The 26,975-nt window shown below is 41.7% G+C and overlaps 2 protein-coding genes across 4 annotated transcripts in view; one reads left to right on the forward strand and one right to left on the reverse strand.

The window, feature by feature from the left end:
• LOC144791898 (cytochrome P450 2J2-like) overlaps positions 1–26,975 on the reverse strand; it is a 203,004-nt gene that overhangs the window by 81,504 nt on the left and 94,525 nt on the right. The gene's annotated exons all lie outside the window — the stretch shown is intronic.
• The window catches only part of LOC144791897 (cytochrome P450 2J4-like), a 129,654-nt gene continuing 112,292 nt past the window's right edge, over positions 9,614–26,975 (forward strand). The window contains exons 1-3 of one of the 3 annotated variants that reach the window (XM_078666689.1): positions 9,614–10,116; positions 17,359–17,521; positions 18,317–18,466. In XM_078666689.1, coding sequence (XP_078522815.1) covers positions 9,946–10,116; positions 17,359–17,521; positions 18,317–18,466 — 484 coding nt within the window. In that variant the 5' untranslated portion in view covers positions 9,614–9,945. The remainder of the gene's footprint in view (positions 10,117–17,358; positions 17,522–18,316; positions 18,467–26,975) is intronic. The other 2 variants (XM_078666690.1, XM_078666691.1) reach the window with 2 other exon arrangements.

The raw sequence follows: 26,975 nt of genomic DNA on the forward strand, positions 1-26,975 counted from the left end.
CTATTCTCAAAGATCTTAGATTGTGTGCATGCGTACCATATATGATGGCAATGCATTACCTAACGCCATTCAATGATGAAAAATATTTGAAGTAGTTATGAGATACATCTACCATACCTAAGCATTGCAGCCAGGACCCGGTAGTAATCGTACCTATGATATTTTTTCAGAGGAATCTCTTGATTTCACTAGTAATTCTGGTAATTGTGCATCTTGAGTTGCAGAGTCAGATTTAGGGGTACCCTCAGTATTAGTAACTTAGGAGTGCAGTTTAACCACTGCAAAATCGAGGGGATAAACCAGAAAATATTTGCATTGTATACACAGAGCAGAATATCCTACAGTACACATTACACAGAACACTTCACACATACCCCACACAGAACAGCTATGCCTCAAAGCTGCTATCATGTAGACCCCAATTGCACTAGTCTATCTAATTATATAACGTTTGGATATTTTTACCTTTCTATAGCACATTTTTTTACAGAGTTATATTAAACTGATTCTAATATCTTTATGCAACATATATCTAACACATTTTTGATGTGTATAATTTTGCACTAAAAATTCTATTTTAAGTATTTATGTTTGCGAACATAATCTTTATTTCATATGAAAAAGCTATGCACCAGGATTCAAGTGGGGTTTGAGAAGGGTAGTGGTGTGATCATGTATTATAAGGAATAAAGTACCGCCCTGCTGTACTTGATGGGGTTATTGCAAATCACAACAGAGTTCTATTCCTGCCTAAAGGAGCTCCTTAATGACTTGGCAATATCCTTATAATGTACATTGGGGGCTTTATTCCATGTATATTAAAATGGAATACAATTGAGAACTGGAACTCATTTAAACTATTGGAATTCATTTAAGCTATTCAATCAGGTAAAGCGTTTATTGTTCTCCAAGTTTTATCTTTATCTATGCTGCCTCTGTTTTTTTCTCGCTCATTTTACAAAAAACGCACTCTAGTATTATATGTGATACTATGTGGAATCTTAAGCCTTCCAAAACAAGTGAAAATGATAGTTACGATTATGTGATTTTTATAATTGTCTTACAGCATTTATTGTCCAACAAGGCTTTACTTGATTTCAAATGAATACGCTGAAAAATCCTACATTATGAATCAAGATTGAGGAACGATGGGCTCCGTGAACCTGTCGGACACATTGGTAGGTCTCTCTGACTGCAGCGTTTGCACTGACTGTATCATAATGTGGTAATTGGAATGCTATGCTGGATTGGGGTCGGACCACCACCCTTCAGCCTGTCGGTTGCTATCGGGCTGCCATCCCAACCTGGCCCAAAGTGTAATGTATGTGTATATGTGGGAAAGTAATGTATTGTATGGGTGGGTGGTTAATGTTTTTATTTACAGGTTTTTATCTATGATCGGCTATGATGGGAATTTGGAGTTTATGATAATTTTTTTAAAGGAAATCAATTTTGGTTTATTATAAACCAATTGTTTTTACTCATCAATTGTTTCTTGGAGCTGGATTGATTGTTTGTGTTTTTGCATTTTTTGGGGGGGCATTTTGAAATGTTTTTATATTGATTTATTGTTGTGGGTGGAAAACTTTAGATACTGTTAATGTTGTGTTTTTTTATTATTATGTGGAGATGTTTATAATATAGTTTGTATTTATTTAATGTGACTGAATTTGTTTTTAAGTTTTTTAGATGCTTAGTATTTCTTTGTAATTAATATATTGTTATTATATCAGTGTTTTTTAATTGTATATAAAATACCGATGTAATCAAATATAAATATAAGTATACCCCAAAAATATTTTGTGTATTGGTTTAGAGTATGTTGTAGTTTGTGAGGTTCTTGGTAGATTTATATTTGTTTTAAAGGATGGATTTGGCTATTACTTCTAAGTAGTCTAGTCCTTTGTTATTTACAAAGATTTGGACTGTGCATGTCCTCATTTCTTACATTTTTTTTGTTTGTTGAGATTAGGGCCAAGTAATAGATTGTTCTATTCTTAGTTTTGGTACATTTACTCTTTTTGTATTGCTTCGATAAATTTGTATAGGATGGGTTGAATTCCACCTTGTGTGGATTGGAAGGCGTTGTGCCATCTTTACTCTGTGTTGTTTGTTTTGGCTTTTTGTGCCAGGGTGCTGTCATAGACATTCCACCATGGCATTTGGAATTTATCGTGGTGACTGTGGCCTGCCCGATGCAGCCTGCTCACCCATGTGTCTTCAAAATAATCTATTAGGGAGACTAATTTTATCTTCACCTTGTTGATATAAAGGGCTTTCTATTAGTATAGTATAGTATTAGTATAGTTGTTGACTACCTCTGTGACCGGAACGTAAGCTAGTGTCATGATTTTTTTTAATTTTGAAGGCAAAATTGGCTGTTGATGGAGTATGTTATGCTTAGAGTAGGTTTTGTACGTTTCGCCATATACTCTGATTAAAGTGGTAGCAACAGCCTTGTATGGCTGTGTGGGGGAATAAAGCATATACGAAAGGGATGTTGCTATTCACCATGGTGTATATTTGAATGAATGGTTTTGGACACATAAGGTTCTATCCATCATTCAGGTTTGGCATTGGGTAAGTTTCATTAACTGTTTGCAGTAAAAATGATTAGGGTTTGTTTAATGTTATTTAGATTGTCGAGTAAAATGAAAGGGCTACTCAGTATATGTACCTGTCAAATGGTCTGGGATTTGTATGTCTTGGTATCTTCTAGGAGCAGGTGGGGTATCACTGGTGGCCCTTTTAGTGCATGCAATTAGACATTGTAAAGTGGGGATACATGGTATTTTGCCTCTTATGTGTTCAGGAACTTGGGGTAGTATGTCTTTAAGGATTTTAGTTGTGGTCCCTTTAGAACTAGTGCTTGCTTCTCTTATACCTAACTTACATTCCTGTTGAAGTTGGGGGTGGGTATGCTCTTTTACATTAATTACAACACTTTCTTTTGTCGTTAGCCTTCTATAACATCCATTAGAGTAATATTTAGTAAATTTACAGTTTATAGTTTCTAACAATGCACTTTCTTTGATGTAGGTGTAGGTAATGTGACTTAATAATTGCTTTTCTTTCTGTGAAGTGTTAAATGTGGCACCTTCTGACATTGTATCTGAAAGTAGTTTAATAATTTAAAAATATTTTATAGTTTAACTTTTGCATGTTATTCATTTAAATATTTAAAACTGCAGTTAAATTAATTCTGTTACTTACTTGCATGTTTTGTGGATTCTGCTGGACCTAAGAGAATCGTCAGAGTGCAGTTTGGTTACCCAAGACGTTCACTAGCCTCGGTTAACCCCTTCAGTGCTGCGCGAATTTAGCTGCAGTGCTGAAGGGTTTAAAACCGTATTGGCTCATGACGGAAATGTTCCGTCATCAGCACCGGAGCACCGACGCTGATGACGGAACCGTTCCGTCATGAGCATGGAAGGGGTTAAAGGAACTGCTGTCTTCCCTGTGTTGGGAGACCAGTAGACCAGCAGCATTTGGTTTTTGGCTGGACTTCATCTGGACTTTGAAGGACATTGACTTGTGTGGCCAAAGTCACCTCACTGTGTGTGTGGACTGAGGGGTGTTACCAGGAAGACCCCGTTGACCAGATCAGCATCCACAGCATCCTCAGTATCTACAACATCTTGTATGCCTTGCATCAGGACCACTCCATTGATGTCTATGGCTTAATGTAAGAGTCCTGCTAAGCCCTATTGGCCATTGTAACTTGCTCCCTGCCATGATGGTTGCCAAAAGCCCGAGTAACCAAACACAACTTTACAAAACTTTTAAAGTACCAGCTACCTGCAGTAGTTGCCATTGCCTGTTTGCGATTGTAGTTAAAAGGCAGTAATTTACAATTTGCCTACAAATATATATCCCCGGAAGACTTTTGGTGTCTAAAAATCTAAAAAAATAAGATCTATTTTTCAAAATTGATGTTAGATTTCCTTTGTGTTGCATTTCCTTCTTATTTGATCCCTTTGGTAGTTTTTCATGCTTTGCTATTTTCCCTTTAATAATCCAGACTGCTCCAAGTCAATGTGACCCAGGGTTTAGCAAAGGTTTAGCAAAAGAGCCAGACTGGACCCATATCAGGTTTGTGAGTTTATTATATGGTGAGGTTGCACAGCCATACCATATAATAAGCGACATTTCCTCACACCACAGTATCTGAAAGTGTTCAGCCTCCATGTGGTGTAATTGAAAGGGGTATTTAGAACGGGAATGTTTATTTTACTGAGAAATTATGGATAAGGGAATTTTGCGTAATCTTATGTAATGTATTTCCTACTAATCTGTAGGATCGAACTGCATGTTGTTTGGACAACATAAACTAAGGGATTGGTGTGTAGACTGGTTCAGGACACGCCCGCAGGATATGTTGGCCAGCTAGCTCACAGTATTACCTTAATCCCCGCTAACCATACCACAGAGGGAATGGACTCTGGCAACCACTGAATTTGACAACCCTGATTATTCACCCATTCACTCATGCTTGCTTTCTCTCGGAGAAGTATACAGAATACACAGTGCATCGTTTTCAATATATTTATTGAACCAATGTTATTCTTGTATAAAATACATGTGCTGCAAAAATTAGGATACAGAAGCAAATAAAGGAGATTACAGGCACCGAAGAGTGAACAGTAGTTTCTACCATGGTGCTGAAGCAATGAATATTTGCAGGCATATATGCAAAATATGGCAAACTAATGTACTCCTACGATGCGGATCCTACTCTGAGTGTACCATGAGTGTGTATCGGTGTAGAGCCACAAACCCCACAAGGGAAAATCTAACCCCATTACCTGATAGGAGAGAGGGAAGGACCCTGTCTTGGTTTCAAGTTGGACACCCCTCATGGAATGTCAGACCGGTGTGTGGAGATTTCTCAACATGCAAAAACCTTCAGTGTCAGCAAAAGCTCCTCTTCTCCCAATCTATCGGGATGCCTATTATTTATAATAAAATGCACATTTTCCAATGTGCACCTTAGAGTAGTGATGTTATGGTTATGTAGATAGCGCTGTTGCCCCTTGGATGTTGATAGGAGGACTTTTGTGCCTAGTGTGTAGATAGGCCTAGTACATGATGTTCAAGGCATCGTGACAATGTTGTGCGAAGCATGGTGTGTAAACAAAGCAGTTTCAGAGAAACTAATCTAACATTGTCGTGCATGCAAATGTGTGCAAAAGTTCACTGCTGGGATGCTATTTTCTTGGACAATGTGAGAAATAAGCTGCTTTGCTACATGGGCCTAATTTGGGATATATATATCATTTAAACTGGGTAAATAATAACCTGCATTACTTGCCACCGTTTTATTGTAAACTAGTTTTTCACCACATTTATTATAAATTGAAAAACATGGTAATTTCCCACTTTTTGAATATTTTTAGGGGCAGCATCTATGTGTTTGTTTATAGCAGAAATCAGTTTATTCCTTTTGTGAGTTCAGAAAGTACTGCCAGTGTAGTGTATTTGGGTGGTCGTCTCTCCCATGTACAGTGTGCACACTGTGTCATGCTGGCATAGAACAGGATTTAATCAGACCCTATTGCAAAATCAGTTATAGTTTCTTCAAACCTCACAAATCTGTCCCCATTGTACAGGTCACCCAATAAACAATACCCAACCTGATACCATTCTGACATTCTAGCCCCACCCCAAGGTTTGTCGAAATGGGGAAGATTCAAAGCTTGGCTGTTGCAAGAAATGGGTGAGCATTCAATTTGTTTGAGGAAGTTTAAAATTGTATGACGGTGTGAGTAAATGTTACAGGGATTGTTAAGCAATATTTTTCAGCCGTCTTGCGGATTTTAGATTCTTTGGAAGTGCTTTGGCTGAATTTGCAGTAGAAAGCACATTATTACCATGTTGTGGCATACTAAATGTTAAGGCTTCCATTGTAGTTGCGACAATTAAATTAGTGCATTGGAAGGAAGTGTTCGGCATGCTCAAAAGTAAATTTGCACACCTCCACCCGTGCCACGTTGGGTATTTGTGATGTCATTGTTAGCTTGTCACAGAGGTGACAGACACACCAGGTAGACTCCGTCCAACGTATAGTTGACTGTAATTACCTTTGTTGGTAAGAACACCCTTAAAGAAATAATAGTGCATACATTTGTGATCTATTCATATTGTGAGCTGACTCAGATCTTACTGGTGAATGACAAACCATTAAGCTTATGACCTAGTATCATTGTGTGCTCACTTGGATCATATTCAGTGACTGACACACCATTTAGGTTCTGAAAGGTTCATGTATTTGTGCTGACTCACGCAATACCCAGTGACAGGCAAACATTTTCTCTGCAAGAACACAGAGTTTGTAAAGGAAGGAACACATGACAACTAGATTTATTAAAAACATAGGGGCGGATTTCCGATGTCCGCGGTCTGAGTGTAAACCAGGCGGTCATTCCTATGTGGTTCCGACAGGCTCTCGGAGTCTTCTGGCCGGTTGGACCCGCACCATAATCCCCTATGAACGGCATTGCGATGTTGGTTTCGCACAGCTTTTTCTTGCCGGCCTTTCCGACACAGTAAGGCTGTCGGAAAGAGACTTTGGGGGCCCATAGCAGGTCCCCCTTGCCCTACGGTTGATGGCCGTGGGGGTACGTAGGGTACCCCCTGTAAATCCATGCACTCTGTGGCAGGCACCATGGGGTGCCTGCCACAGGGTGCAGGGTTTTACACACACCCATTTCTTTATTGGAGCCTGTATTACGGCCAGTTGACAGCCGTAACACAAGCTCCCATAGAGAAATGGAAGTATGCAACCGAACAGTGGGGCCGATTATGATGGCGGACGGACCTGAGTCCGTCCGCCACCATAGAGTAGGAGGGAACCTCCGCATGGAATGCAGAGTTCCCTCCTGTGCAATTAGGATGTGACCGCCACCCTGGCGGTCACATCCTCTATTTTTAACATTGAGGCGGGTGCTGCTTGAAACAGCAGCACCCGCCGCAATGTTAAAAATGAAAGTTGTGCATTTGCATGCACAAAGCGGCAGGCACCGCGCGGTGCCTGCCGCTCTGTGCACGCAAATGCAGGGGGTACCATAGGTACCCCCCATGTGCACCCCCCAACCCCCCTGCACCCCTGGGGGCCCACAACGGGCCCCCAAACAAGACTCCGTATGCCTTTGCACGGCGGACATGCCGCCGTGTAAAGGCATTGAAATTCAGACATCCTAATATGGCTGGCGGTGTCTGAGAGACACCGCCACCATATTAGGCCTTTTCCGCCGCAGTTGGCTTACACATTATGTTCATTTGTGTCAAAGAGGAGTATGTAGCTACAAAAATGTTATTGCTGAATTTGTTTATATGTCGTAAGTTGTTGTTATTAGCAATGTAAAATATTTCTACATCATAGTTTTTCCTTCTCAGACCTCGAGAACCACAAGTACTGTGGTATTTTTTTATAATTATTCTTGTATGCCTATACAATATGACAGTGGATAATGAAATGGCTCTATTGGTACATTGTGTAGGGGTTGAAGGGCAAGAAGTATTGGAAGATTCAGCAGAGTTGGATCTAGAGGAACCTTGTGGGTTAAAATAATAGTACATGTGCATAACAAAGCTTCAGGCCCATTAGTTTATATAAATAAGCACGTTCTTATGGCGTTACCATTTTGGTAAAATGGTGCAGGGATAGAATGAGAGTATGGAGGAGAATGTTACAAATCGTCAAAAGACAGGGGGCTTGTACATTTGCCACGCTGTGTGAAGAACGTATATGTCATCAATGTCTTCTCAACTGTAAGGACGAGAGGGTAAGGGAGGAACTTTGACTTAAAGATGAGCCACCCTTGCATGAAGTATTAATGGCGTATAAAGAAGTGGAGCTCTTCACTTATCAGAGCTATAGAGGAATTTAAGCATGAAATAACAGGCACAAGTTAGTGCTTTGAAGTGTGTGAAAGAAAAGGAAGTAGAAAGAATGATGGGAGAATGATAGCAACATGCTATAGGTGCATACAGCGAGTTTCAGAGATTGCCCTACCCAAAACATAATTTATAACGAAGGCAGAACAAAAGGGAATGTTATGAAGTGCTGCAGGACAAAAAGATGTATGAAGTCAATAAAAGTTGTGCAGCAACACGTGGCAACATGTGTGAAGCTGTAAGAGTGGATGTCGTGACCGTGTTTGTATGGAGAATGTAATAATCTGAAAATATTAGATGTAAAACCAAGAGGTTATGGTGGATTGTAAATCCCTATGTGAGGTTACTTTTACGGTAAATTAGAGTTTAGAGATCGATCAGGTATTACAAAAATGTATGTTTCGGAGAGGGTAATTATTTACTTGGATGACCGAAGCAAAAGGTGCAATACCTTTGCCGAGGTTGGGGAACTTGACTGATGAGAACAGGAATGGTAAAAAAATTCAGAACTCCAACTATCTGAAAGAATATGTTTTAAAAAATGTTAAAGGACGAAAATGAGTTTTTGTTGCACGTATTATATTGTTTTATATGTAGTCTAGTTGCATCTCTGTTTTGGTTTAAAAAAAAAAACAACAACAAAAAAGGGAAGAAATTGAATGTCCTGGAATGTTTATGTGCAAGAATGTGATATAATGGAATGTGGAGGTAATTTTCTATGAGGAGACAGGTGATGAGAAAGCTTGTGGATGAGATCCTTTTGGAATAAAGCTCTGACATTCTCAGCCACATGCTGTGCCATTGGAGCTTACTTCATATTCTGCTTTCAAGGTGTGGTATCCTGCTCTTAGTGCCTTGTATTTCTTCATGGGTATTCTCTGCCCAGCTGCTCAGCCAGGGTGAGTGTGATGTCATAGAATGTTTATGTGTGCCTGGTGGAGTGAATGTCTGCTGGAGTGAGTGGGCTGAGCAGCTGGGATGCTGCTCCCGGTGAGGCTACCTTACTACTAACAACAACTGTGACCTATGACCCCTACTTGAAAATGAAGAATACATTCTCATCTTGATTTCATCATCTACACTGGCTACCCTCATTCTTACAATTCCTTTAATAATTTAAGTAATTTACCGCACAGCATACACAATCAACACTCCATGTTTGTGTCTAAAGAGTGATGTACACTTAAAATGCATTTAACAAGGCAAATTGACACCCTGGAGCAGTTAGGTTCTCTGGTATAACCATCAAGCACTGGGCCACAGCCCAGAAAGACTATTCTGTTAGCAGGTCATTTGCAAGCACTTTGGAAAGGTCATATGATAAAAGTATATCGACACAGGAAATCATCCACCCAGTGTGTTATGTGCAAGAGTAACTGGAAAATATTCACATTATTGTATTAACATGCCTTTGGTCACCTTTTTTCTAGAATACCCACAGTAATTATTCCTTATTTGTATCCGAGGAGTCAATTTAAATGTAATTGGCTCTTTACAATATAAATGGGTCATCAGGTGCTGTGGCATAGATTCCAAGCACAGGACAGGAACCCAGGAATAGAGCTGTGTTTATTGGCAGTACATTTGCATGCACTTACAAGAGGTCAAACCACAGCAGGACAGTGATGAAAGAGCAAATATTCCAACTTACAGGCGATAAGCATGTCTGTTACACAAGCAACAAACCCTCAGATTGCACACCCTGAGGATATACGCCTCCTCTAGGGTTCCTTAGACAAAGTATAAAAGGAGAGAGAACGAGAGAAAGAATGAGATAGACACAGTGGGTTTTACTGAAATAGAAAGGGACAGAGGTGCATAGGCTAAGCTTATGTACAAGAAGATAGACATTGAGGCTGGACATAAATGAGGAAAGTGGTAAAGAGAGAGAACAGGAGACAGGAGATAGCTAGAGGAACAGATACAGGATTCGCAAATAACGAGGCACAAATTGTACTTAGATAATAGGGAAGAATAACAAGTAGAAGAATTTAAAGGTAAAAGTCCATTGTGTAGGGGAACAGCTCGGAGCAGAGACAGGCACCTACCATGCTGTTAATCACAGAGCTGTTCATTGCTCTGTTTCTTACTCTCTTCATTGCAAATTACTTGAAGCTTCAGAGGTTGAGGAGAAGATACCCTCCTGGACCAGCTCCCCTCCCCATCATTGGCAACCTGTGGACCCTGAACTTTGTGCTTCACTACGATACCCTCATGCAGGTACTGTAGACCTGGTTAGAAGGTTGCTGTTACTTCTGTTGAGTGTGTAAATGTTACCCAGCTGCATGTGTAGTTTATAGTGCTCTTTACACATTGATACTAGGGCCTAAGAAAAAAGTGAAGATGTTGTCACTGGTCGTAGATTGTTTGATGCTACATCACAGTGGCTCATGCAAGGCTTGAGTTTGTCTTTGAACGCACACACGCACACACACACATAAGTACCTATTAATCAGAATGCTTCTTCTACTGCTCTTCCATCCACCATGATAATGTTGCTCAATTATAATGATACTTGTAATGCTGCAAGTTTTCCTATGGGTGCATTTGTAGGTCTTCTGTGTACCAAGCATAATTGTTTCCTAAGCTAGTCTATGTCTAGTTTTACTACAAAGTCACCTCAACCAAACTCCCAATGGTGGCTTCTCATAGGCGTATTTTCAAGATGACCATGAATTTTGATGGCTTGTCAATGGTCTGTGCCGCTTTATTTTGTTCCCTTATGTACTAAAAAATATAAACCAACTCATTACAAGACCGAGGGAAAGTCCCCATTCGATGGTTCCACTGGGCTTCTCTGCGCCCACATAGATTAGTAAGTGAGCCCTCAGACTAGTTAGTAACTTGATGGTTCTTCCGGGTATGAGCTCAGGTGCAACAGTTTAGAAACGGTTCCTGTGGTGCAGTTTTTAGTGCACCAAGTATAAACTTTTCCAAAACTGAGCTAAACTCACTTTTACTGCAAAGTTATCTCAGACAAACTCTCAAGGAAGGCTTCTCACAGGCGTTGCCCAAGAAAACGAGGGTCTTGGTTGCAAGCCAGTGCTCTCTGATGCTGAATGTTGCTCCCCCTTGTAGCTCAAAAGTGAGTCAGTTCATTAGCAGGGTGAGAGGATGCCTCATCCAGCCTGCACTGAGGTGCGAAGGATCAGCCAGGGGATTTCTCAGAGATTCATTAGTATATGGTTTCCTAATGATGTTGGTTCAAGAGAAGCAGCTGCCTATTCTATGTGACCACTTTATATGTTCCTGCTCGCATGTTCCTGTTACTTCAGCTCTTTTAAAATCAACACTGTTGGTGCCAGAGTTGGTGGCACAGATTACAAGGTTTGAATGCTTAGGCAGCAGATTTACTCTCAAGCTACAGGGAGTGCAATAAGCTAGTTTACAATTACTCCCCAGAGAGCAAGCTTTATCAAACCAGCTTCCACATTATTATTATTATTATTAATACATTTATAAAGCGCCTGGTTACACTAACTAGTGTGTCCCCGCGCTATAACTAGCCCCTATTGACTTGTTCTGCCAAGATCTTTAACGACAGATCAAATGTCCTTTGGGAACAGAAAGGTTTTTAACTCTTTGCGGAAGGCCTGCTCTGATGTTTCCAGGCGTAGCTTCTGTGGTAGTTGATTCCATTGCTGGGCAGCCAGGACCCTAAAGGAGTGTCCACCCATTCTCACTCTGCTAAACTTGGGAACAGCTACTCGTCCAGTCCCGCACGATCTTAACTGACGGGTAGGGTGGTAGGGGCTTAACAGATTACGGAGATAGGTGGGTCCTTTCCCCTGAAAGGATGCGATGTCCTACACAGAGGGCTTTGAATTTCACTCGTTCCCTAATAGGTAGCCAGTGCAGGGATTTGAGTGCTCTCTTAAAAGAGGCCCTCCTGGGCAACATGAGAACCAGCCGGGCTGCCGCATTCTGTACCCGCTGTAACCTATGAATGCATTTTGCACTGGCCCCCAAATACAGGACGTTTCCATAGTCCAATCTGGACGAAACAAGGGCATGCACCATGGTTTTTCTGGCAGGTAGGGGGAGTATATCCAACGTCTTCCTCAAAACTCTCAAGATGCCAAAGCAAGTCCCTGCCAACTGTTTCGTCTGTTGCTCGAAAGATATTTTATTGTCGAGCCATACCCCCAGATTTCTTACTGGGTTACTGGGGGACGGTAGGGGACCCAGCTCCGAGGGCCACCATGCCGAGGTCCATACTGATGGCGTCTTTCCCACAATCAGAGTCTCCCACAGTTAAGCACACCTTGAAATGCCTGTTTCTAAGTTGCCTATTAAATGACCATGGAGGTGTACACATTGGTCCAGCAAAGCACAGCACACATTGTCACACCACATGATCATGCTACTCTAATCGACCGTGTCACTGCCTTAGGTATCGGTTACAAGGCCAGGGCCCTTGTATCATCATTCCTAGCCAATCATTCACAATCTGTTACGCTTGGCACCTTCACATCCCCCCATTTTCCTTCCCATGCGGGGTGCCCCAAGGATCCTCGCTAAGTCCAACACTATTTAACATCTATGTGTTGGACTTGGCAAGGGTCATCAAATCCTATAATCTGGGCCTTACCTCCTACGCTGACGACACCCAGCTTGTGCTAGCTATACACAATGATGGTCCTAGGGTTGCAGACAACTTCCAGAAGGGAATGCTTGCCATAAGCTCCTGGATGGCAGACAACTCCTTGAGGCTGAACTCTAGTAAGACAGAAGTCATGATCTTTGGTAACCTCTCTCCGGCCTGGTCAACTCTCTGGTGTCCAGCGGACCTAAGAACCGCCCCTTCCCCAGTTACTAAAGTTAGAAACCTAGGAGTCATCTTCGACACCAAACTTTCCTTCATTTACCATGCAAATTCGGTAGTCTCATCCTCATTCCATACTATCAAAATCATAAAGAAACTTCTTCCATACCTCCCAGCCTCAGCCGCCAAAACATTGATCAGTACACTCGTTATGTCCAAAGTGGATTACTGCAATGGACTATTTGTCAATGCACAAGAAAAAGTGCCCAATAAACTCCAGCTAATTCAAAATGCGGCAGCTAGACTCCTGACAGGGACTCCCAAATTCAAACTCATCTCCAAAGTAGTTCGCCAACTTCACTGGCTACCAATCAGAAGCAGAGCCAATTTCAAGGCGCTCTGCATCGCTTACAAAGCCATGCACACTACGGGTCCCAACTTTCTCAAGCAGTCTCTCTGTCCCTACACTCCCCCCAGACAACTCTGCTCCTCCAACACTAATCTTCTCATTGTCCCTCGCACAAAAAAAAGCCTCCTGGGGCGACAGAACATTCCTATGTGCCACCACTAAACTCTGGAACAGGCTCACCCCAACATCAAGACCAGCCCTTCCCTGTTTTCTTTCAGGAAACAGATAAAGACCTGGCTCTTTAATCAATGATCCATCTTGTCCCCTCAGCTCTTGTCAGCCTGTAGCACAGAGACACCTTCAGGTATTTGTGCGCTTTACAAAATGCATAAATAAATAAATGAACAAACATAATAACAGACAGATGTGCACAGAAAGAGAAGTGAATTGCAAGCTCTCCTCACACTTAGGACAGAAAAAGCACAGGTTGGAGAAATGCAAGATTCCCTTACAAGCAACGCAGGAACAGTACAGACAGCAGCATGGCAACCTTCCCTTCTACACATGCAGTGCACAGGCATCAGCATTGCGAGTGTCACAGAAAAAGTTTCAGTTGATGAAGCAGCAATACAATGTCCAGTAAATACCCAGAATAACTACAGCATATAAAACAGCAATGCAAGGTTCACTTGCACTTGATAGGAGTGGCATAGGCAACAGCTGTGCAGGCACAGGCAGTGTAACCCTCAAATGCAAACACACACTCACCTACTGGCATTCAAGTCACAGAGACTCACTACATACCCACAGACAAAGTCACTCACACCATGTAAATCATGGCAGCAACAATGCACACTTTTCTAATGGCACCAGTACATGTATATTATGAGCATCACACAGGTACTCTGCTTATACAGTACAGTATTAGTAAGAAAAACAGACAAACACACTAGCATTACCTGGCTATTACGTCAAGGGTGGTCACCTGGGTAATGAAGTTTATTTGTAAGTAAATAGGCAATCTGGTAGTCTCTCCACACTGGCAGAAGTAATCACATCGAAGTTGGAGGCTCACGGGTTTCACTGATCTACAGCCAAGAACATAATTCCTGCAACATGGTCTAAGCCGAAAGGAATCAGTGCAATCTCAACCCTTATTCAGCACCTGCACTGATAAAAACCTTCTAATCTTTATTTCACAAACAGTAAAGTAACTACCCTGCCAGTGGAGATTTCACAATCCACTATAGTGGCTTTGAAAACCTTGGTGGAGGCCAGGCTGCCCATTCCACCTAAAGTCATTTCTCTTGGTCCATTCCTTACTCAGTGAACTTTTTCCAGAGAGACCACAACACCTCAAAATTCTATGGTAACTCGACCTTACACTCAAACCTCTCCTTGAAATTTTGGGTGCCAAACTACAACCGACCCTTACCTATGGGAGCGAATCACATCATGGAAAGGATGCAGCATTGCTGGACACACTCATAGCTAACTCATACAGGGCTATTTTTAATCTTCCCAAATATGTCCCTCCTGCTCAGATTCAACTAGAATTCGGCATCCTGAAACAAACTTTTGAAAGGCGGAGTGTGTATTCAGCCAGCTGGCATAAGATTCGCAATGCAGAGGCTGGCTGGCTCCTTATGTTCTAACGTATGGGAAGAGTTACTTCGGCATCGCAACTCCCTGCCGAGAGTCTATTTATACGAATCACTCAAAGTTCTAGGCTTGATCGATATCTGGGAAACATCAATAGATCTCTTGTCTTTTAAAAAAGTAGCCAAAAAATCAGCACGCTTTATTTCAGCAATTGTAGACAAGAAGGACCTAGCAAATAGAGCGCATGGATGGCTAACGCTGGGTGATTACGGAAAAATGCAGCCACGAGCATACCTCAACATTGGCATGAAAGTAAAAGTTAAAGAGAAATTCTTAAAACTACGCCTCGGCGTAATTCCCATACTCCCACATCTTCCACCCTGGGAGAGAAATAACCCTTCACAACAGTGTCACCTGTGTAACACTGGCAAGGAGGACATCGTCCATGTGATTTGCATCTGTCCTAGTCTAAAGGACCTGAGATACAACTTCCTACGTCCATCCTTTAACCTACATGCCGTTCGTACCCGTAGGCAGGCAGTCAAACTGTCCTTTTCCACCAGCGACACCAAATTGAATTGCCAGGTCGTGAAGTTCTTCGACTTAACAAGAAAGAGACTTAACAACGTCTGACACACATTTTTAATGCCCTGAGGATAATCATGAACTGTTTCCAACAAATCTGTAATTTTATGTAATCTAATTCATCAAGTTCAAGTTCAAATGGCTTCTTTTAACAAAGATTTTATTGGTGTTTTTACAATTTTGTAAAGATTTTAATTAAACATGTACAAATAAACATTACTTACTTACTTACTATGGTAACTCTTGTCCTTCACTGCTCCACCTTCACTGACACCCTAACCACAAGGGTGACTGTAACTGGGATTCCCAGCATTAAGCTACTCTAAATACCAAGCCAACCCATTCAGAGGAATGGGGAATGCATACGCATTTGGCAGAGTCCAAACTGAGCTGATATGGTGACCAAAAGACCGGTGGGTTGGGATGCTACCCCGAGTAATTGCCAGTGCTTAGACAAATTTCACGAGTTAGCCCCATCACCTTTTGTGTGTTTTATTGTCAGGTTTACGCCATGTTATCTTTGACAACTTTGGTGGCATTTGTGGTGTTGGTGGTGGTATGATCTATGGGTCATGTCTGAAAATCCAGAGAACTTTATAGACTCCAGACAACTATTTCTAGTTAAAGAAATGTATCTTCTCTTGTGTCACTTGAAATCCCTGGACTGTAAGATATTGCCACATTTTAACCCTTCGTACACTGCTTGTCTCAATTGACATTATCAACAGCACCTAGGGAGGAAGCGGACACCCACTGGAAAGAGTGTCTGGAGTTGGCCAACATTCAAGTTCCCTCATGATTGTGCTTAGCATTAAAAGTAAATCGTCTAGATTAAACCTTTGACGTGACAAAAAAAGTATATATCTGAGGGGAAGCTGCGGGTTATTAAACATCATGCCATTAAGATAATACACTCCATTGAGAAGGTAGGTCTCCTATGTGATAAGGCGATATAAATAACTCTTTTGAAATGAAATGTTGTGTCTAGTGCAGTGGGCAAATAATGTTATTTTCTGCAGGTAATATGTATAATTGTATGTATTATGCAGGAGTGGCCATCTCCATTAAAATCATACAGGATATGTGCTCTTATATCCAAAGACAGGGTTCACCCTGGACAGTAAATGACATTCTATGGATTGTCATTCTTTTAGACAGTCTAGTGAAGTTAATGTGAGAGGTTCACTTCAATGAACTCCCGTGTGCTATTTCCAGAGCAAAGTCTGTAAACAGGTGTATGGGGACATTTACATAAGAATCTGGACCATGTGAGAGATATTCAGGTGTCTGTAGCTGCCATTAAGACCTAATTTTAATCCAGACTAGAGAATTTGTTATATACATAGCTTCTGTCATTTGTATCCTACCATGCCCTCTTGCCTGCATGAACTGTAAGCTGAGTGACTTTTAAATTGCTCGTTTTACATTCAATCATTTCTACTAATCAGTTAACAGATCTTTTCAAATGTGAGGATTGGCTACCTTAAATTACCAGGAGGTAAATAATGTCTAGGCAGGGACAAGGTTTGCGTGAGCCACTATCTAACTGGAAGGTGCAAATGATGGATTTAACCCACATCTCTTGAATGGGGGTGAATTTTTTGATTTGCTCTGCATTCCGTCAATCAGTTGTGTGTCTTTTGCCTCCTCACCCTAAGTGCCCTGGGTATGCCCAGATGTAGGTCCCTGGCTCACTGTGCCACAGAAATTAAGCTATTCTGGCTGCTGTGGGGTGAAACTCTGAAAACGGTCCTAGGGTGCTTGTTTCTGGTCCAGGGAGGACCTGGCTTGGCAGTTCGGGCTGGACTGTTCCCATGAGGAACAAGATCAGAACTGATTTGTATATTGTCAGGTCTAAATTGGGGTGGTGGCATGGTGAGCAAAAGAATGATGGTTTTAACCAAGATGTCTTCACTGGGGGTACATGATTTGATTTGTTCTGCATTCCGTCTATCAATTGTGTGTCTTTAGATGCAAGCATGTACATAAAGTAGCATAAGTAGTAGGTAGCTAACATGCCGTGCCCAGGCTGCCCAGGGACTGAAATGGATAATAGTTACCTTCCCCCAAGAGATCATGTATTTATTTGGTGGGGGTAGTACTCTCTTTCCTCTTCTTTGCTGTTCTATTAAATTGCTGCATGATTACTTTCCACCCCCAGCTTGCGAAGACTTATGGGAACGTGTTCACTGTGTGGCTGGGGCAGAAGCCAGTGGTTGTGTTGAATGGATGCCAGGCCATAAGAGATGGTCTAATCTCCCACTCCGAAGAGCTTGTTGGACGCCCTAAAACCCCAACTTACCAGGATCTTACAAGGGGCAAGGGTAGGTAGCTCTTGCTTCACAACAGCATAGTTAAGAAGCAAATAACTTGTTTTATATACTACTTCATACCACACTTCAGTCATTTCGAAGCTCTGTAAATAATAGTTTAATGGTGTTCAATTTACCAACCTTGAAGAACACGAGGATGCAAAAATTTAAATGTGCGATCTGCACAGACTTTTCCAGCATACTAGGTGTAACTGAGTCAGGCATTAGTTCAGATTTTGAGAGTATTAAAAAGCAGGGGTCAGAAAGCAGGAGGAGCTATTCATTGGGTTATGGACAGATGGAGTAAGAGCTGTGTTGATGAAATGATTCACTGAGCGGATATCCTGGCACTGATCTACCTTTCAAAAGAGAGTGGTTCGGCATACATGAGCAACAATCAGAATCTAAGAGCTAGCATTCTATACATAAAACAAAAACAGAGTGAATCTACTGTGTATCCTGGGCTGCAAGGGAGGAAGACAACTGTAGATCCCACAGTGTTCTAAAGACTCTTGACTATCTTCAAATGTTATTTTCAGAAGCTAGAAAAGGCAGCGACAAGATTTGAATGAGTTGTTAATAAAGTAAAAGAGAGAGAGAGAGAGAAAGCACAATATTTTTAGCTAAAAAATAAAAGCCATTGACAAAGCAGTCTTTATTGCAGCCTTTAGAGTAGAGTACCTCTACTTGAACATGCATTACAATAGCAGAGAGGACCAAAGTATTCTTTAGCCAGACTTCAAAAATATAATGGGCATATTACATTGAAGAGACAACTAAAAACATAACACACAATTGTTTACTCAGGAGTTATCTTTTCCACTGGACACAACTGGAAGCAGCAGAGACGCTTTGGCCTGATGACTCTGAGGAATCTTGGGGTTGGTAAGAAAAGTCTAGAAGTGCGGATCCAGGAGGAGGCTCAGACCATGGTGGAGTTCTTTGCAATGACGAAAGGTAAATGATACCAGCCCCAGGGGCTACTTCTAAGATAACAAAACATTCATTCATAAATTCTTTATTTCTGCTGTATTCGCCATAAAAGAGTGTACAATAAAACATGATTTGAACGGAGATTATGGATAGAATTCATTTGGATGGACACAATAAATAACAAAATTCATGCAACGTATAATACACGTATTGGCAGTAAAACAATCTTATGAGTATTTACAGCTTAACAGTCATTTGCAGTTAAATGCCGTCGCTTAAACCACATTGCTAACAGATACTTAGAAAGTGCAAATACAATGTGTCCAGAAGAATCAGATTTTAGAATTCTAAAAGCATTAATGATAACAAAACGTCTGAGCCCCATATTGGGCTCTTTCAGTTTCATCAGCAGTAATGTGAAGTTATTTATTTATTTACGTGGTTTCAATAGCACAAGGCAGACCCAGCGGGATGTCTAAGCACCTTACATAGAAAAGTTACTACTGCATAGAAGCAGCTTGCAAAGAACAGTTGTATGGGTAAGTGTGGTAAGTTGACAGGCACCACGAAGGAGAAGTATTTCTATATTTAAAGTCTTGTTTATTACATACAACTTCAGCCATGGCAAGGAGCGGCGCACTCAGGATCCTGATCAGACCTGACAACTGCTGATCGAACTCCTAAGGATGCACACTCCAAGCAGGGCAACCAGAACACAGGATGAAGAACATTCTAATAAGAGCATAGGCAATACAAACCCGTTACAACACCTCCCCCCTTAACCCAAAAGGAAAACAAAGTGTCAGTCAGTATGTAACAAACCGCTATATGTATCAACAAACCATTTTGCATTTCCTAAATAGCGAATTTTAAGGAATCGCTATTTAGGAAATGCAAAACGGTATGTATGTACAAAATCGCTTTCCAATAGCGATTCCTTAGCATTCCTTAATTTGAGATTAGCAAATTGTCAATCGCAAATTACCCCTTCATTTCCATGGGCCAGGAGGCCCATAGGAATGAAAGTGCAATTTGCAATTAGCAATTTGCTGATCGCAAATTAGGGATGTTTCCAAGGGTGCAGGGGTGTCTCAAGAACACCCTGCTGCACCCCTGAAAAAGACATTTGGGGGCATATGGCGCACATACATGCCCTAAGGGCATGTATGGGCGTCATATGGCACCTTTGGTTTTTATCAAAAAAGATTTTTGATAAGAATTCGCAAATTACCACCAACTAGAAGTTGGTGGTAATTTGCTAATCCTTAATGGCTTTTTTTGCATTTTATTTGTTTGATACATTGCATTTAAGGAATCGCAAAATTTGCAATTCCTTAAGTGCAATCGCAAAATAAGGATTAGCAAATTTTGCTATTCCTTATTTTGCATCAAACTAGTTTGATACATTCCATTTGTCTAATTAGCATTCGCAAAGGCCGAAATTCGCAGAATTTCGGCCTTTGCGAATGCTAAATAGCTTGATACATATAGCGGCTAATCCTTAAACCTGGAAGGAAGTCTTTTACTATGACACCCCCTTGCAAAATTGTCCAAATTACCGCCCAACATACATCCAACCGGCTCCGCGGCTGATGGACTCACATTTTCAGTCCTGAACCCAATCTGTTCATTATCATGCAACCAACGTGTCCACTCAAGACCCTGCTCACTCCTTGAGGCCTTTTAGTTTCTAATCAATTCTGCTTGATCGTTTCCTCAACTAAACTAACTGCCTTTTGTTCCACCAACCTCTGCCTTCTAAAAATGCTGCACCTTTACTGACCTTACAGACTAGAACTGGATCCGAAAATACATATTCACCCTTTTTAACCTTGAATGGTTTTTTTTAAACAAAACCCAGTCCCCCTCAGAAATTTCCAAATCACCAAGAAAACCTCTCCTGTGGAACCTTTTCTTCATATCTGACTGTTTCTCCTTGACTACCTTACCCACACCTAAAGGGTCAACACCAACAGATACCTTGCTGTCCAGCCGTGATGGTAAGAAAGTAAAGTTTGCCTTTCTAATATATGGGCGTGCCTGGAAAATACAAGATTTTAACTTGGAAACACACTTGACACATTTTATTCGGTCTTTGCTAGAGGTACTGCTATATGGATCAGGAGCGGGACTCCCTTTGTGGTCTTAGAGCAGAAGATAGATGAGCATGTAGATATGTGTTTCTCTCTGGCACTTTGGATCGAGAACCACATGTTTTGGGCAGTGTCTACTCCCCCAATATTTATCAAGACAAGTTTTCGGAGACCGAAAATTCGCAAAATCCGCGAGCGTAGCGGATTTTGCGCTCATGCTTATTCTGGGCATGCTGCTATGCCAGTCAACTACAGTGGTTATCCTAGTGGACTGCCGGCCACCACCTGCAGGAGATAGGCATGACACAGATAGCGTGGTAGAAGGGAGCATTATATACGCTGTTGCTCCCCAGGTGCTGTCCCCCCCATTACTCAAGGTGGCTATGGCGTATTGGAAAAAAAACATTCAGTACACCAAAGATCTCAACCTGTACGCCCCTAATATCCCACTGATGGGGTTCCCCACACCGACCGGTATTATTTCGGCTAGGCAACTGTCTCAGTGACTGAGGAGGGTGTGACCACTGTAGGCATGCTTTTCGCGGACAACTTGCTCCTAGATCATGATGCATTTATTAGAGAGCAAGGAGTCCCTAACTCGCTTTATATATTACACGCTAAGATACACAGATATATTAGGAGCACCTGGGCGCCGGATGACACAGAGCCCCAAACAAATCTACTGATACACATGACTTATTTTATTGGGAACGGGGGTCACCTGACCAGATGGCTATATAGAGGTATCCGTACCCATGCCTCGGTCTCACTTCAAGACTCCAGGATAAATGGTCGACAGATCTAGGCCATGTTTTGACAGACAAAGAACGGGAGAAAACTCTGGAATACCCCAAGAAAGTGTTACGCAGCCCTAAATTTAAGCTAATTCAATATATGTTGTTACATAGAGCTTACCTGACACATCACAGACTGAGCAAAATGTTCCCCGATATGTTAGACACATGTCCCAGATGCCACACTCAGCCGGTAAGACTGCTTCATATGCTCTGGTCCTGCACAAAATTGGCACCCTTCTGGGAGGTGGTATACAAATTCCTCGCGGATGTGATACTGGGTGTGGGACACAATGGAGCAGAATTTGGCGTGCTAGGGCTCTGTAGGAAACGTAAATCACAGGGGACCCAGTACCGGTTTGCAAACTTTATGCTTATTCTAGCAAAACAATCTATCACTATGAGGTGGAAATCTCCCCAGCCCCGTCAGTATTGACTTGGCATGCCGAAATGGTGCGCTGGGGGAGGGTCAAAAGTATGGCACTATGAAGGGAAGAAAATAGAGGCTTCAGGAAGAACCCATGTGCACTGGAATGGGATATGATGGTAGAACAGTTTGTGTCCGCTGAACCCTCGTTGGGCTGAAACACTGAATGTGTCTACTGTTCTTCAATTGTGTATATGGTGAATAAATGACAGACCCCATCGTATCCCTCCACTTGTATATAAAAAGCTTTACCTCACAATTACCCAACTTGGTTTATAGGTAGATGATGTCTACACAGCTATTTAGTAGTGAGTTTAGGGACGGTGGGGGAGGCCCTTTCTATTTACTACCTGGGAGGTGGGTGGGATTGCTGGGGGGTTTAGTAGATTCTTTTTACATTAGGAATGTTAATTATCGATTGCTGATCAATGTGTTTTTTCTACTGCGATGCTGATGTTCTGATACCATGGTGCATATTAATTGTATTGCATGTTGCTGACATACCATGGGTGTGAAATTGTTTGCATGAAAAAAATTAAATATGTTATAAAAAAAGGAGTTTGCCTTTTAAACCCTTAGCAACTCAATGGGAGTGAGTCCGGTGGTACAGTGTGGAGAGTTATTCTAATTCCACCCTTTTCTTCCAAAAAAGGCTCCAACATCAAGATCAGCAGCCAGGGCCATTCGAGTGCCTTCTTTAAGGACTTTAGTGCCCCGTTACACCAGACCATTGGAAGCCTGGGAATACATGACCACTTTCAAATGTTTGATATTGTGAGTTTCCAAACATTTATACATTTTATCTGATACAAAGTGAGTTCCATTATCTGTCACTAAAGACCTAGGTTTTCCTTCCAACAAAAACACTCTTTTTAAAAAATGAATGGTATTATCTGATTTGGCAGAATCCACACATTTTTAATACATCCATTTTGAATGATAGTCCACGGCCAAAATCAAGTACCTTAACTCCTTCACCAAAACAATATAAGAACCAGAAAATTCCAGGCCAACTTTATCCCAAGGTTCCCCCTGAAACTCAGTGGGATGCAAAGGTAACTTAGAAAGTTTCCAGTGCTTGTCTGAAAGCAAACATTCTTCGCAACCATCCACGAGACTTCTAACCTGAGCTTCGAAACCGGGCCACCAGTAATGTTGTTTTATTTTCATGAACTTTTTTGTCACACCCAAATGCCCCTTGTGAGCAACTCTAATAATAGAGATTCTCAGACTAACAGGAGGAACAAATGTATCCCCTCTTTGCACAAATACATCCTTAACTGAAAGTTCATCAGCAACTAATGCGAAATTCCTTAATTCCCCAGTTAGATTCCACCACCTTGGAGAGAATAACATAATTTGAGCAAGCAATCCTCCAATCTGCTTCTGAAATAATTGGACCACAATATTCAACTGCGTCCAGAACAGCAACACACTTTACCTCATCCTCATTAAAATCCTCTTCATCATCCTTCTCCATCAACATTCTTGACAAGCAGTCGGCACGAAAATGTTTGCTCCCCTCAATGTGTTTCATATCAAAGTTATACTCTTGCACCTTTGATACCAAACGAGTCAACCTATCCGACATAGTATTATTAGAGACTTAGCTGAAAATAAAAGTGAGTGGCTTGTGGTACGTAAAAATTTCAAACTGTCGACCCCAAATATACATTTTGAATTTTTGAGCCGCCCAAACACAGGCTAAAGTCTCGCGCTAAATGGTGCTGTAATTTCGCTCGAAGAGTTTGAGATATCTCGATGCGAATGCCACAGTCTGCTCCTTGCCATTCACTCTTTGGCTGAGGACAGTCCCCAGACCATTCATACTTGCATCAACTGTGATTATAGAAGGACAATCATCACGGAAAGCATGCAAAGCTTGCGCCCAAATATTCAACTCTTTTACTTTCTCAAGCATGCCATCCAGTTCATGAGACAATAAACCTTTTTGTCCCTTCTTGAGTAAAACGCGAAGGGGCTCTACAACCTGAGCATAATTGCCCTTGAATCTAGCGTAATACTCGGCGAGCCCCAAGAAAGAGCGCAGGGCATTCTTATCACCAGGTGGTTTAGCTTCTTTAAGGGCCCTGGTAACAGAAAATGTAGGTTTGATACCTTTGTCAGCTACAGTATGGCCCAGATAATCCAGCTCCCTCACTCCAAATGTACATTTATCAGCTCTTACAGTCATGCCATGGTCCCCAAGGGCAGACAACACCCTCCTCAACAAACTATAATGCTCACTTGCATTTTCCGAAAAATTCAGGATATCGTCCAAATAGGTTTTTACACCTACCATGCCTTTAATTCCTGTTTCCCTTATCCTCTGGAAAACGCTAGCAGCGGAGGCGAGGCTGAAGGGAAGCCTCTGGAACTTATACGTGCCAAAAGGCGTAACAAACATCATCAGTTCCTGAGACTCCCTATCCAGAGGAATCTGATGATAGGCGGACTTAAGGTCGATAAGGGAAAACCATTTAGCTCCCCCCAAATTATCCAGAAGTTCATGAATGTTTGGGAGCGGTTGCTAATCGATCAACATTGTCTTATTTAGACCCCTCAAGTCTGTACAAAGCCTAAACTCCCCAGTCTTTTTACGGGCAACGACTATGGGGCCCACCCACTGCGAAGATTCTGTCGGTTGGATGATACCTGTAGCACATAAATCATCGAGCATGGCTCTTAACTCCTCTCTTGCACTTACGGGTACAGGACTGACCTTGTGAATCACAGGTTGTGCATTAGGCGATAGCCTAATTTTATGCTCAAAACGTTTCACACAACCCACTTGATCTTTGAACACAGGTTTAAATTCATCCAGCAACATTTTAAAATCCACATCTGGCTCGCCCACACTACACACAGAGGTTTCCTTGACCCTAACTGGGTTATCTTCACCAGGCACTAAATACAGACCCATTTTGGCAAGATCTTTCCAGCTCACAATGTTCTTCCCCTCTACAGCCACATGCACTTTAGTAACAATTTTGCAGCCCAAGACCTCTACATTAGACATAAAAAAAACAACATGTCAATGTCCTTTTGTTCGAAGGCTTTCGGGTTCACATCTGTATGGGATGAAGTAACCTTTTTGCCCCATTTCTCAAAGAAGTAAGAATCACAAAGAATTGTTATTGGCAATCCAGAGTCAGCCAAAACTTTGGCTTCCACTCCATCAATTAAAGCGTCACAAAAAGGGCCTTTAACTTCCAAAAGATCATCCTTATCCACCTTTTTGCAAATAGAACATCATTTACCCAACGCCGGACTGCCAGGAATATTGTCAATGTGGAACTTTGAACTACATCTATAACAATAAGATTGGCCGTTCCTTTGTACTGGTTTTTTAGTCTTATCTTTTACCCCCACAGCAAGCAAACCTTCCTCTGAGGCTTCTTCTTGGTCAGAAACTAGATTAACTTTGGCCGGAGCACCTGCTTGCATGACCTTAGTAGAAATAACAGATCTCTCAATGCTTAAGGCGAGGTCAATTATTCAGAGAGAAGAGGATTTTTACAGATCAGACTCCTTTCCCTTATTTTGTGAGAAGCACAATTAAAAACAAATTGGTCCCTGATGAAATCATCCAAAAAAGGCCCAAACCCACAAGTTGTAGCCAGGACCCTCAAAACTGATATGTATTCTTCCACATTTTCCCCCTCGCCCTGTTTGCGTTTGTAAAATTTGTGCCTTTCAAGCATTATATTAGGTGGTTCAGAGAACTGTTTCTTAAGTCTTGCGATTGCCTCTAAATAAATATTCCAGAGCCTGTCACTAGATTTGCCAGCTGGAGAGGAATTTGAGGCAAACTGTCAAAAATATGTTGTGCTGCTTGGCCCAAACTACCAAAACGTAGAGCAAACTTGCGAGCAGGAGAATACTCTGATGCGTCAATTGCCACCAAGTGATTTTCAAATAAATGAAACCACTCTGACCAGGGCATGCATGGCTTAACGGTTTCGCAAGAAATGGAGGAGGTTGTGTGATTTAATGCGTAGTAGCCATAGTCAAAATGCACCCTTTAATATATATCATCATCATCATCATCTTTATTTCGGCATCATGTGCCATAAAAGGTACATAAAACATTAAAACAGTAAATGTTAAGATATATACAAGCATTAAAACATGTAGAAACATTATAATAATAAATAATAATAATACTGTATTTTCTATAGCGCAAACAGCTACCTCAACTAGGAGGTGTGCCGGCGCTGTGAGAGCAAAACAAAGCCAGACTGCCCGGTAAGCGAGCAAAGTTAATGATCCAGTGAAAATAACCAAAACTTGAGCTGTTTCCTAAAGCTCTGTTCTGACGGGGCCCTTTGCAAATCAAGTGGTAGGGTGTTCCACAGTCGAGCCGTGTTAGCTGAAAAAGTCCGAGCAGCCTTTTGGCATTCTCAGAATATCTAACTCAGGGTTTATCATTTTAACATTTTTCATAGGTCCCCATTTAAAAAAAGTCTCCTCTTATGCCATACGGACCCCAAATATTTGGCTAAAGCAAAGACAATATGCCCAGAAAGATCCGTCTTTAAAACCCTGTATGCTTGCAGGCAATGGGAGAAGCCCACATTTTTACATAGTGGGACAATCCATTTTCTCCGCGCCTGCACATACGCATTACAGAAAAACAATATGTGCAAATCAGTTTCTTGTTCAGATTTGCATCCTGGGCAATGAGACGGGGATGGCTCGGCCCATTTACTAGTAAGGGCCCGTAGTGGTAGACTACCATACCTCCATTGGAGATACAGTTTTCTGATTGATATTGGGGCTATGATATCTAAAACAGTTTCGAGCCTGTAGCTGTCCTTGATTATTAAGAATGATGACGTTAGGGTGCCGGGGGCAGTTCCTTGCATGTGGGTAGCCAATTTACTCTCCTGATACTGGATGATAAGCTGCCTCCGCGTTAAGGATGGGCGGAAAATCCGTTCCGCTCGCGGATTTTGCGAATTTTCGGTAAATTTGCGATCCGCGAACTCCCGCGAATTTGCAGAGAATTCGCAAATCCGCGAGCGGCGGATCCGGGCCCGGGGCAAAAGTTGAAGCCTGGCCTGTTGTAACTATTTTACGATGGCGCCGGCAAGCTGCCGGCGCCATCCGAAAATAGTTACTAAGTTAGCTTCAACAGGAAGCTCTAATAGATAAAATTAAGCAGGTGCTCGATTTTATCTTTTAGAGCTTCCTGTTGAAGCTAATTTAGTAACTAT

Source organism: Lissotriton helveticus, chromosome 11, assembly GCF_964261635.1.
Source record: "Lissotriton helveticus chromosome 11, aLisHel1.1, whole genome shotgun sequence".
NCBI lineage: Eukaryota > Metazoa > Chordata > Amphibia > Caudata > Salamandridae > Lissotriton > Lissotriton helveticus.